The 13686-nt window shown below is 35.6% G+C and overlaps 1 protein-coding gene across 1 annotated transcript in view; it reads left to right on the top strand.

Annotated features, from left to right (window-relative positions):
- rnf31 (ring finger protein 31) overlaps window positions 1-13686 on the top strand; it is a 29237-nt gene that overhangs the window by 8924 nt on the left and 6627 nt on the right. Inside the window, exons 13-22 of the mRNA XM_022767766.1 lie at window positions 1076-1261; window positions 1401-1607; window positions 3153-3326; window positions 3979-4077; window positions 5221-5310; window positions 5425-5539; window positions 6940-7052; window positions 8087-8200; window positions 8953-9001; window positions 9855-9951. Coding sequence (XP_022623487.1) covers window positions 1076-1261; window positions 1401-1607; window positions 3153-3326; window positions 3979-4077; window positions 5221-5310; window positions 5425-5539; window positions 6940-7052; window positions 8087-8200; window positions 8953-9001; window positions 9855-9951 — 1244 coding nt within the window. The remainder of the gene's footprint in view (window positions 1-1075; window positions 1262-1400; window positions 1608-3152; window positions 3327-3978; window positions 4078-5220; window positions 5311-5424; window positions 5540-6939; window positions 7053-8086; window positions 8201-8952; window positions 9002-9854; window positions 9952-13686) is intronic.

Genomic DNA, 13686 nt, shown 5'->3' with positions numbered 1-13686 from the left:
TTTTACTGCAGTCAGAGAAAAACAGAGAGCGTCAGTCTCTTTGTTCATGCATGGACAGGTACACGGGGGGGTGCTGTGTCTCAACAGGTGACTGTGGTGAGGTGAGGTTGAAGGGAGGTTTTCTACAGATGAAACAAAACTGTGAGAAAACAGGACGTCTCCTGAGTGTCTCTAGTTTTCTGCCCTTGAAAGATAAAGTCAGAACAAAGAGGGTCTGTGCAGCGCTGGTAGGAGTGATATGTAGGAGTGTTGTGTGGCCGCCCTCTTTGTCTCTGGTTAATGAGTAGAGTGCATAAATTCCAAACTGGCATTAAGACAAAAAAGGAAACTTTTTAAACCGAGGGCAGAAATGTAGGGTCAGGAAAGTCGTATATCTTCACACAAAGGAGAGTTCACACCGGGGAGGAAGTGTTGATAAAGAGAGAGCTACATGCGTGTGGTTACAGTATTTACAGATATTTTTGAAGTCATTTAGAAACAATCTTTATTCCGGTGGTTTGACCACCACAACACTTACAAGTTCAAGAATGTTTCTTTACATTGTGTTTGTTAAGTGACAAATTACTGGCATGTATCTGTGGAAACAAATAATTTCTATCCCCCACATCTGATTTTTAAATGTATTCACGCCTGAATACAAAATTATTTTGGATTTATTTCACTGAAATATTTTACTTTGAAAACTGGAAATCTGAATTTAGGGGGAGGAATTTTCCGTCTTTGAATTTTTAAATATTTCACGCTGTGCAATTTAAAAAACGCCATTTCAAGCACCCAATATTCAACTTGCCCCAATTTAATGAACTGAATTAAAATCTAAAAATTGAAGTCGTGTCAAATTTTTTTTCCTTACTTTTTGCCCTCTAAAACCCAGCATCGGGTGAGAGTCAGTAGAGACTTCTACAAACTTTGGATTGTACAACAAGGTGACATATTTGGTATCTTTGGAAACTCGAGACTCTCCAGTAGAATTAAGAAATAAACGTTTATGTTTTCTGTGGAAGTATTGACACAAAGATGTTTACTGTGAACATATATCTGTAAATTCCCTTCCTGTTTGTGTGTCTCTGTCCAGATGAGGGAGCTCCACTCTCTGGGTTTCAGGGATGTGGTCATGTGTGAGGAGGCCCTGCGGCAGAGCGGAGGTGAAGTCAAAGGGGCTTTGTCTTTGCTTCAGCGCCCCCTCCTGGAGCCTTTCCACCAGCGTATCTGGACCGACCAGCCCGAGCCGCCGATTGATCCAAAGCACCCGGACAAACAGGTTCGTCTGCTGCAAATTACCTCAGGGAATTTAGTGTGTACACCTTGTACCTGTGCTGACATGGGAATGACGTGCGTGTAGTGTTTATTATAGTTTCTGTTTTTGACTCCACCTTCTTGTCCTCGCTTGCTCCTCTCAGAGGATGTGCAGACGTCTGCTGGCGTTGTACGACCTGCCCAGCTGGGGGCGCTGTGAGCTCGTGCTGTCGCTGCTCCAGGAGCCAGGCGTCACTTACTCCCTGGAGGATGTGGTGCAAGCTGTGAAGGAGTCACATGACAAAGACTTCATCAGGCGTCTCCTCAACAATGAGTGCCCCTGCTGTCTGTCCATCTTTCCCCGCATCAAGGTGAGTCACGGGAACGTTCCCCTGCCAGAGGTTTAAAGATGAAGCTGCAGGTTGTAGGTTCACAGTTTCTGCTGTGTGAGCGCTGCAGCTCGTAAACATTCCCCCAGTTCACAATCAAATCCACCATCTGCGTTTTGTGCAAAACAAACACAGACAGTTTAATTCAGCAAATAACACAATCACCGTATTGTTCTCGTCCATACTGAATACACCAGTATTGAGTTCGCTATTCACAAGAAACATCTGTTGATCTCCGGCGACTTTGGCTCAAGAATAGTTGATTTGCATTAAGCTGAAAGGCTCAAAGAGTTGAAATATTCATCAGTCCAGTCCACAGTCAAACAGACAAAACTGTCTATAAATGAAAATATGGAAAGTATTTAGTTCTGTGGCTTCTCTCCCATCCTGAGAATATTTCTGAGCTGGAGCAGGAAGTGCAGGAAGAAAGGTCCAAAATTCCTCCTGAACGATGAGCAGCTCCGATCGGCAGCTACTGGAAGAGCTGGTTTGAGGTTATCGCTGCAAAAGGAACCGGTTATTAAATCCAAGGGTTCACTTACTTTTTCCACCAGCACGATTAATGTTGAATGGGCGTGTTCAATAAATACACAAAAGATGATAATTATCATAATTAGTTTGTTATTAGCTTAAGGACCTTGTATTTGTCCACTTATTTGGAGATCAAATAATAATTATTTTTAATTAGATAATCAAAAAAATTATTATTTGGAGACGCTTTGTTTTATTCATAATATCTTCATGTTCATTAGTGGTAGAGACATGAAATATTGGCAAAATAAAAAATAAATTACATTTGAAGAAACAAATAATAATTGATGTATTGGTGCAAAATAACAGGTTTATAATGTCATCACTTTCGCTTAAGAACTTTTCCCAAATCCATGACCTTATAGAAAATCAATAGGCATGCAGTATAAACTTTTAATAGTTGAGTCATGTTTGTCTGATATATTATCCTACAAAGTTTGTTGAGGCTGGGAATAAAAATCAACATATTATTTGCTTTTGAGAAGTTTTATTGAGGCTGTCAAATGAAATTATATCTGAGACGTTGCAACAACAACCATATCTGATTTGACAGGGAATGACCCAGTAGTTGTATAATAAGGAAACAGAACATGCAAACATGTTCCATGCAAATTAATTTAATATACAGTATGCATGCCACATGTTTTAAATTTAATAACACCTCAATGTATACTATCTCATAGATTTTGACACTTCTTTAATCCATCTATTGTATCAGGTTTTATCAACTAATTATAACATAAAAATAAAGTTTATAAACTCTAGACTGTGATACAAGAACTCAACTCTTGTTTTGAAGTAGAGCTAAAATGCTTATTTTGACAGAAAATTAATCAAATAATCATTTTTTTGACAAAAATCGACAAAATAATTAGCAGATTGATCAATAATTTGAAGCACTAGATACATTAGATACATTTTCTTTTAAAAGCAGGAGTTCAGCCTTTCATACGCAGCTGTTCATCTCTTCTTTTTCTTGTCCTCTCTGTGTTTCAGATGCAATCTCTGACTTCCTGTCAGTGCTCAGTGTGCCACGAGTGTTTCGGGCAACACTTCACCATCGCTGTGAGAGACAAACACATCCGAGACATGGTGTGTCCCGTCTGCGGAGAGCCCGACATCAACGACCCAGAACAACTGGACAGTTACTTCTCCACGCTGGACATACAGGTGAACTGAGAAAGAGGAACACGGTGGTTTTTGTTCGTGTTTTTCAACACGGGTTCAGATTGACGCGGTTGTCTGCCTCCGTCATGTTACAGCGTTGATTGATGGTGTTTTTGCAGAACGTTATAATGTCACAGTGAAGTTGACCTTTGACCATGTTGGATATAGACTATCATCACTTCATTATTTTATCTGCATAGACATTTGTGTTATATTGCGTCATAAGTAGTGTATGAATCCATGAGTTCATCCTTGAGTCCAAGTGAATGTTTGTACCAGATGTAATGAGATTCCCTCTGGGCGTTCCTGATATATCACAAGAACGTTGTTTTATGAGTTCACCGTGACCTTGACCTTTGACATTTCACCACCAAAATCTAAATCACCAAAATCACCTTGTGTGCAAGTAAATGTTTCTTCTAAATTTGAAGAAATTCCCTGAAGACGTCGCTGAGATATCACCAAAACAGGAATTTATGCAACTTTATTCATTTACTTTAAAATGACAAGATGAGCAGCTTTTAAATTTGTGCTCATTGAGTCTTAAAAGCAAATGTAATTTCCTTATTGTTATTATTATATTATTATATATATTCCTCCTCTTTTGTTTGTGTTTTGCTTTGTACAGTAAAGTAGTAGCATGTTGTTTTTCCAGCTGCGGGACTGCCTGGAGCCAGAGGTGTACGATCTGTTTCATAAAAAACTGACGGAGCACGCTCTAATGAAAGACCCAAAGTTCCTCTGGTGCTGTCATGTGAGTTCCTCCCCGACATAGAAAACCGGTCCGCTTGTTCTTCCCTGTGGCTCTTATCAGCTTCTCACAATCTGATTTCCTCCTCCGTGTGTAATTTGGATACCATGCTTTTCATACTAGCTATTTTTTGTTTTTGGCTCTGTTTGGCTGCTTGGAGTTCAATGTAAAGACTTTTTCCTTCATTTAATAAACACACACACACACACACACACACACACACACACACACACACACTGTATTTTATTTTGACCAACGTACACAGTCCTGCTGCCACAAATACTCAGTGGAGGTAAATGTGGATTAATCTGCAGCTGAAAATAATCCTCAGAAAATGCACTATTTCCTCCAGTTTATTTTTTACTGAGCTTTTTTAAAAAACAAACTATATATTTAGTAGTAGTAGTTCAGAGTAGTAGTAGACGGACTAACAAATTATTGGTCTTCAAATACTCCTCTTATCTAGAGATGTTTTTTTTCTGGCATTTCCTGAACTTGTTTACATTTCTTCACCGTTAGGTGGAGCTGAAAGTTTCTCTGCAGCAGATTTTTAGTTGTACCAAAATGAAACTGTGTATTTTATATTTTAGCATTCCTACAGTGACTCGCTACTCTCCTTTACTGATGGTGTTTAACGTCGGCGTAACCAAGGCCCTTTTTGCTTGTTTAATGTTTTTAATTTGTTCAAAGTTTTGATAACTAATTATTTATAGCTCAATTATAACCCATTAATAAGAAGAACTTTTGGGTTGCCAGGTTGAGGGAAATCCTCCTCCATCACGACACTTTGATTGTCTTCTCTAAGGGAGACACCTCCAATGGACGTTTCCATTACTTGCCTTTTAGAGAAGTTGGTCACATGCAATTATAAAGGTTAATACATCGTTAACTGTTAATATTCAACACTTCGATAAATGATGTGATTATCTTTTTTATCAACGAGAGAATGAATGTCAACAAACTCAACGCCATATGAACATCAACACTTTTTAAACATGAGGAGGGAAAAAAATTGAGGAGAATTATAAATAGATAAATAAAAACATACACAAATAATAGGAGACATTTAAACTACACTGGAATATGTGTTTATGATTCATATTTACGTGAAATGATCAACATGTCTCCTTCCTCTGTCTTCATCAGTGCACCTCTGGGTTTATCAATGATGGAGACCAGCTGAAGGTCACCTGCCTGTCATGCCGGAAAAGTTTTTGCGCTCAGTGCAAGAAACCTGTGAGTCTTAGTCCTGATTTTTACCAGTCTTCATCACATGTAGGAGTCATCCAGCTCATCTTAAATCACCTGGAAACTTTCTGAACCGTGAACTAACTTCCTCTCTGGTCCCAGTGGGAGCCTCAGCACCAGGATCTGTCCTGTGAACAGTTCCAGCAGTGGAAGAGGGAGAACGATCCCGAGTACCAGAGGCAGGGCCTGGCCGGCTACCTGAGAGACAACGGCATCAGTGAGACTCGCTACAAACTTTACCTAAAACCACAACCACAAGTTTCATTTCAGCATTTTTCCCTCTGTTTATACTTCAGTGAGCCTCACCCACCACAGTGTTTATTTATACTGTTTCCTCATTGTTCATTGTTGGCACTGAGTTGACCCACTTCTTCAGAGACCAGTGTGTTTGCCCTTTAACACAATTTTCTTTTGGCCTGTTACAAAGTTACATAATTTTTAAGATATTTTTTTTCTACTTGCACAAAGATATGCAGCACTTGTCCTCCCTCTGTCTGATGGTGGTTTTTGAATCACTCTTTATTTTATTATTTAGTCACAGTGCATAAAACCCATTATTGATTAAAAATGCATTAGGTGGAACAAGTAGAAAATAACTAATTCCATGACGGTACTTTGGGACAATTTTGAAGAATTTGTACTTAACTTGAGGAGAATATTGTAGTATATTCTAAACTTTAATTTTATATCTAAAGTTCCTAAATACTTTTAAGATAGAGGTTGTAATTAATGATTATTTATCGGCCAACTACTCTCTCGATTAATTATTTGATCTACAGTATAAAACACTTCAATCACGATATCCGAAGGCAGAAAGTAACATCATAAGATATCTTGTTTCTCCGACCAACAAACCAGAACCCATAAATATTCAATTTACTATAATTTAAGACCAAGAACAGTGAATTGTCACCTTGCAACTATCAAATGTGTGGGAATTTAGCTAATAAATGCTAATGTTTTATTGTATTGTTTATCGTTGCAGATTTATTGACGATTACAGTTATACAAAGCAGTCATCTGGACAAATGCAACATTAAAATGATGCTTACAGGTTATGCATCAATAATAAGGAACCAACAATGTCATTATATGTAGAGTTAAAACGATTAATGAAAAGTAGATTAGCACAATCAATTAATCGCTGAAGTAATTTAAAGTCAGTAAATGGCAAAACTGATAAAAATTTCCAGTTCCAGCTTCTAATTTAATGCTTTTCTTTGTCTTATATGTTTTTGAACTGGTTATCTTTGGGTTTTTGACCATTAGAGGAAAATGTGACGGGCATGTTTTCACTATTTTCCGTCATTTCACAAACATTTAATCCATTAGATTAATTGAACAGTCGTTAGTTGCAGCTTTAATCTTATAGCACTCTTAAGGGTCAATCTGTGTTTTGATTCACTAGGGATTTTTAAAGGTTAGAAAACATTAGATCATGTTTGGTTCAGTAAAATGCTCAGACTTTCTGCGGAAAATCATCACCGCTGACTCATGTTTTCCGATACAGCTACTCTGGCTCATGAAGCTCTTGTTGTTTCCTAAATGAAACAAACACTATTCTTCACACAATATTTGGAGTAAATGAATTCACGAGGATGTGGTGTCCTCTTGCAGCCTGTCCTCACTGCAGGTTCCAATACGCTCTGACGAAAGGCGGCTGCATGCACTTCAGCTGCTCCCAGTGCAGGTACCAGTTCTGCAGCGGCTGCAACAACCCCTACCACAAGGTGAGTTCAGCAAAAAAAAAAAATCACAGTTTGAACCTCTCGTTGACCAAAATAAATGTTTTTAATGCAGTCCTCCGCTTGTTTTATGTGCTATTCAAATATCAGTAATTGTTGGTATTGGAAGAATCAATATCTTTTCAGAGACACTGTTTTCAACATTTCTAACCTTCTAACATCAGCAGTTAGGTGCAGCAATAATCATAATAATAACTTTATTTGTATAGCACTTTTCATAACAATGGTTACAATATACTTATAATTGTTAGAGCTAGGTGTCATCTACATTCATTTTATATTTGCATGTATATTGAAAACAAGAATGGACCAAAAACTGAGCCTTGTGGCACACCACAGGTAAAATGGGCATTGGAGGATCAGGCATTACCGATCTTCTCCTCTGTTATGTTTGAGCATACATTTGAATTCCACCACTGCCATTATGAAACATCACATTAGGTCATGTGTGGATCAGTAATCTGCTCGCTCTTTCTGTGGAAGAGGAGGTTCAGATGCTCACCCACCACCACTGACTCATACTTTCCGATTCAGCTGTGCTGCCTCACATAGAGGTAACACTTGTCTTCTCTAAAAACAAATTAACATGCATGACCCAGAAGGTCGTTTAAAATCACATGGTATTTTCAGCATCCTCAAAGAATCTTCTAACCATCTGGATGAGAAAAATATTTCATCCAATGAATGATTAAAAAAAACAATTTTAACCCATTTCCCAAGTTGTGACCGGTGAATTTTCTTTGAGAGAAACAGATAATTGCTTCTGTGACACAAACTGGGGCTAGGTTGAAATATGATTTGAACAAGCCATGGGTGAAATCAGAGATGCCAACCCACTTCTAAAGGTGATTAAACAAGTTGCCATGGTTCAATCATGTGAAACGCAACGCTAAGGCCCAGTAGTATCTGAACTGAGCAGTTGCCAGCATCAGCAATGACCCAGAGACCATTTATAGCCCAGATGGGCAGTTTCTCTGCTATGACGAGATCTTAAATACAATTTTGCTTTTCTCTTGTAGACGGGATGTAAAACGCCCCAGTGCAAAATGACTGGTCTACACGCCCATCATCCTCGTGACTGTCTCTTCTATCTAAGAGACTGGGAGCCGCCCAGACTACAGGCCCTGCTGCAGGTGAGGATGTTGTTCCAGGTTAGGGTCATTACCAGGGCTGCAGCTAACCATTGTTTTCTTGATTAATTCATCATATAGTGTCAGAAAACAGGTTACATATTTAAATGGGTTGTTTCATTTGAACATCAGTCCAAAACCAATAATATTTAATTAATTAGCACAGACTAAATTGTCAGTATATTTATGCACTTGGTGAGTAATTCTAGGCCTTACCATCCCTATTGGTTTTCATTGATATGTTTCATGCTTAAGCCAGTGAAATGTGTATTACATTTAATTTTGTGTGGTATTAAAAAGGTCTTAAAAAGTACAAAGAAAAGCAGCTAAACCTCATAATCTGAGAAGCTGGAATCAGAAAACATTTGGAATTTTTGTTGGAAAAATTGTTGATTGAATTACTTTCTGTAGAACAATATTTCAGGGTTACTCGATGACATACCATAGTAACTAATATAAAAATGTTGCTTTCACTTATGCCTTGGCCGACATGCCCAGTTTTTGAACCCTCCCCGTGTGTTATGTCCTGCTTCAAAAACCCTGTTTATATGTCAGATAACAGTTGCAAGATATCATCAAATTACATTTCCTTTAGATGTAAGCTCCTGTTGGCAACTCTTACTTGAAAACTGATATTTTAGATCTCCTAGGATTTCTAGAGGAGACAAACGTTTGTTGTCATTTTGTTTCATTTAATTATAGGATCATCAGTTTGGTTCTAACGGAGGCCTTAACTTTCCTTTTCTCCCCCCCAGAGGAGCGGTGTGGAGTTCAACACAGACCCTTCTAATGGAACTCAAAGTGGTAAAACAGCTTTTTGTTCATCAGCTGAAATCATCTTTTTTCTTGTATAAATCTTTCATCATGTGCAGAAAATATTTCATTTTGTAAATTTCCCCTAGGTTCACACATATCCAGGAAAACCTGGAATTCAAACAAAAATGTGATTAGACTTTTTAAACTACATTTTTAAAGTTGCAATCTAGATTTGTCTTTTAACTTTTTATTAGTTTAATGAATTGACATTTTCCACGTTATGAGAACAGCAAGCAAGAAACAAATATCAAACAGACAAAAGAAAAGAGCAGACATGAGGTCATGAGATGATCAAAATACCAAAGCAAATTTGCCTAATTTAAAATGAAATATTGCACATTACATATTACAATAGTTATGAAAAGTCTGTCCAAGTCAGAGGAATGTGAGTGTTATACTGACACTAAAACCCAGGAAAGACTGCATAGAGGGAGAAGTCCAGAAGACGTGAGCATGATCAACCATAATTACTGCACATTCCCTCCAGCAGCGTAGCCGAGTGCTAGTTTGTTTAGACTTCTGTTTGGAAGTGATAAAAAAAACAAATCAAGTTTTTTCTATCGGAAGACTCTCCAGGTCTGGGAGTTGGTGGAAGATGACTGTATTTCCCAAGCATGCAGTCACATGTCTTCAGTTATTTCAATGTCCAGTTCTTTTATCCATCGCTTTTTCACATAGTCTGTAGTGTCCATATTCAGTGATGTGATGCCATGGTATCACTTGCGTATGAGACCTTTATTGTTTTCCTGAGTTATATATACAATCTGTTTTAATTCAGCTGTTGATGCAAAAACATTTTCTTAAATCAGTAATTGACTTTGTTCTCTCCTCTCTGAACCAGACTCTTGTGGTGTAATGGAGCAGAAAGATGAAGGAGGTCAGCAGACTGATTCACCGTGTGGCATTCAAACACAGCCGGGACAAGCTGGGCTCTGCGAGTGAGTGTCTGACACTACTGCTTCTGTGTCTGTGATCAGCCTGAGATTGACAGACACAACAGCGATGGTCTATAGATGGTCTGTTTTGTCTCTTTTAACATAGTGGAATTTAGCACAAGCTTTTCAAGTAGATAGACTTAATCAAATACACAATTTTTCATCTATCAAAACACTAATATAACTCAACACTATGCTTCAGTACAGTGTGCTCAGGTTTCAGGTCCAACCGGTAGCTGATAAATGCTCCACTATGTTTGCCATCTAGTCTGTACAGGTGTGTCTGTCTGCTGCTAGAATGGTTTAGTATAGTATGTCACAAAAATGCCATAGTAAAGTATGTAAATAAAATGTCATACTATAGTATGTGAAAGAAATGTCATAGTATAGTAAGGCATAAAAATGTCAAAAAAACATCATGTTATAGTATGGCATAAAATGTCAAAAAACAACTTAGTATAGTAAGGCATAAAATGACAAAAAATAATAGCATAGTATGTCAAAAAAATGTCATTGTGTAGTATGGCATAAAAATGTCAGAAAACAACTTAGTATAGTATGTCATAAAAATGCCCAAAAACGACATAGTATAGTAAGGCATAACATTTTTTAAAAAAACGACATAGTATAGTAAGGCAAAAAATGTCAAAAAAAACGACATAGTATAGTAAGGCATAAAAATGTAACAAAAAAAAAAACGACATAGTTATAGTAAGGCATAAAAATGTCGTAAGGCAAAAAATGTCAAAAAACGTCATAGTATAGTAAGGCATAAAAATGTCAAAAAAACGACAGTCAGGCATAAAATGTCAAAAAACAACTTAGTATAGTAAGGCATAAAATGACGAAAAATAATAGCATAGTATGTCAAAAAAATGTCATTGTGTAGTATGGCATAAAAATGTCAGAAAACAACTTAGTATAGTATGTCATAAAAATGCCCAAAAATGACATAGTATAGTAAGGCATAAAATTTTTTAAAAAAACGACATAGTATAGTAAGGCAAAAAATGTAAAAAAAAAACGACATAGTATAGTAAGGCATAAAAATGTAACAAAAAAAAAAAACGACATAGTTATAGTAAGGCATAAAAATGTCAAAAAACGTCATAGTATAGTAAGGCATAAAAATGTCAAAAAAACGACAGTCAGGCATAAAAAATTCAAAAAATGACTTAGTATAGTGTGTCATAAAAATGCCCAAAAACAACATAGTATAGTAAGGCAAAATATGTCAAAAAACGACATAGTATAGTATGATACAAAAATGTCAAAAAACAACTTAGTATAATAAGGCATAAAATGACAAAAATTCATAGCATAGTAACGCATAAAAATTTCAAAAAAGGACAAAGTATAGCAAGGCATAAAAATTTCAAAAAACAGCATAGTATAGTATGACATAAAAATGTCCAAAAAAAATGTCATAGTATAGCATGGCATAAGAATGCCATAAAGAAAGTCATAGTTTAGTGTGTCATAAAAATGCCCAAAAACAACATAGTATAGTAAGGCATAAAAATTTCATGGACAACAAAGTATAGTCAGGCATAAAAATGTCCAAAACAAAGTCATAGTATAGTAAGGCAGAAAAAGTAAAAAAAAAAAACGACATAGTATAATCAGGCATAAAAGTGTCAAAAAACCACATAGTATAGTATGGCTTAAAAATGTCCAAAAAAAGTCATAGTATAGTATGTCAAAAAAACGACATAGTATAGTTAGGCATAAAAATTTCAAAAAACGACATAGTATAGTTTGGCATAAAAATTTCAAAAAACGACATAGTATAGTCAAGCATAAAAATGTCAAAAAAGGTCATAGTATAGTATGGCATAAATAATGTATGTGAAAAACATTTCATATTTTAATAACACACACACAAACCAGTTTTATTCTTTTGAATTTATTAACAAACCACTTACATCAATATATATAACAGCATTTACAAGAGGTTATGCAGTGATAAGACATTAAAACAACAATAAAAAAAACACAGTAAATACAGACAGTTTAAGCAGACTTCAGGTATTCCATAGCATGTTCAAAAAACATCATAGTATAGCATGGCATAAAAATGTAAAAAAAAAAACAAAAAAAAAACGTCATAGTATAGCATGGCATAAAAATGTAAAAAAAACGAAACAAAAAAAACGTCATGGTATAGCATGGCATAAAAATGTAAAAAAAAAGTCATAGTATAGCATGGCATAAAAATGTAAAAAAAAAAACGTCATAGTATAGCATGGCATAAAAATGTAAAAAAAAAAATCATAGTATAGCATGGCATAAAAATGTAAAAAAAAACGTCATAGTATAGTATGGCATAAAAATGTAAAAAAAAACGTCATAGTATAGCATGGCATAAAAATGTCAAAAAAACGTCATAGTATAGTATGGCATAAAAATGTAAAAAAAAACGTCATAGTATAGCATGGCAAAAAAAACGTCATAGTATAGCATGGCATAAAAATGTCAAAAAAACGTTGTAGTATGGCATGGCATAAAAATGTCAAAAAAACGTCATAGTATAGTATGGCATAAAAATGTAAAAAAAAACAACAAAAAAAACGTCATAGCATGGCATAAAAATGTCAAAAAAACGTCATGGTATAGTATGGCATAAAAATGTAAAAAAAAAGTCATAGTATAGCATGGCATAAAAATGACAAACAAACCCCCCCAAAAAAACGTCATAGTATAGCATGGCATAAAAATGACAAACAAACCCCCCCAAAAAAACGTCATAGTATAGCATGGCATAAAAATGACAAACAAACCCCCCCAAAAAAACGTCATAGTATAGCATGGCATAAAAATGACAAACAAACCCCCCCAAAAAAACGTCATAGTATAGCATGGCATAAAAATGACAAACAAACCCCCCCAAAAAAACGTCATAGTATAGCATGGCATAAAACCCCCCAAAAAAAGTCATGGTTTAGCATGGCATAAAAATGTCAAAAAAAACGTCATAGTATAGCATGGCATAAAAACCCCCAAAAAAAGTCATGGTTTAGCATGGCATAAAAATGTCAAAAAAAGTCATAGTATAGCATGGCATAAAAATGACAAACAAACCCCCCCAAAAAAACGTCATAGTATAGCATGACATAAAAATGTAAAAAAAACGTCATAGTATAGCATGGCATAAAAATGTAAAAAAAACGTCATAGTATAGCATGACATAAAAATGTAAAAAAAACGAACCAAAAAAAACGTCATGGTATAGCATGGCATAAAAATGTAAAAAAAAAGTCATAGTATAGCATGGCATAAAAATGTAAAAAAAAAAAACCCAAAAAAAACGTCATAGTATAGCATGGCGTAAAAATGTAAAAAAAACGTCATAGTATAGCATGGCAAAAAAAACGCTAAAAAACCCCCCAAAAAACGTCATAGTATAGCATGGCATAAAAATGTAAAAAGAAAAACCCCAAAAAAACGTCATAGTATAGCATGGCATAAAAAACGTCATAGTATAGCATGGCGTAAAAATGTAAAAAAAACGTCATAGTATAGCATGGCAAAAAAAACGCTAAAAAACCCCCAAAAAAACGTCATAGTATAGCATGGCATAAAAATGTCAAAAAAAAAATGTAAAAAAAAAAAAAAAAAAAAAAAAACTGTCAGAGATATGCATGCATAAAAATGTCAAAAAAAACAAAAAAATCGTCATAGTATAGCATGGCAATAAAAATGTCAAAAAAACGTATGTATAGCATGGCATAAATGTCA

The sequence above is a fragment of the Seriola dumerili genome, unplaced genomic scaffold, assembly GCF_002260705.1.
Source record: "Seriola dumerili isolate Sdu_G_001 unplaced genomic scaffold, Sdu_1.0 BDQW01001298.1, whole genome shotgun sequence".
Taxonomy (NCBI): Eukaryota; Metazoa; Chordata; class Actinopteri; order Carangiformes; family Carangidae; genus Seriola; species Seriola dumerili.
Note: the sequence above shows the minus strand (reverse complement) of the source record. Positions and strands in the feature narration are given on the sequence as shown.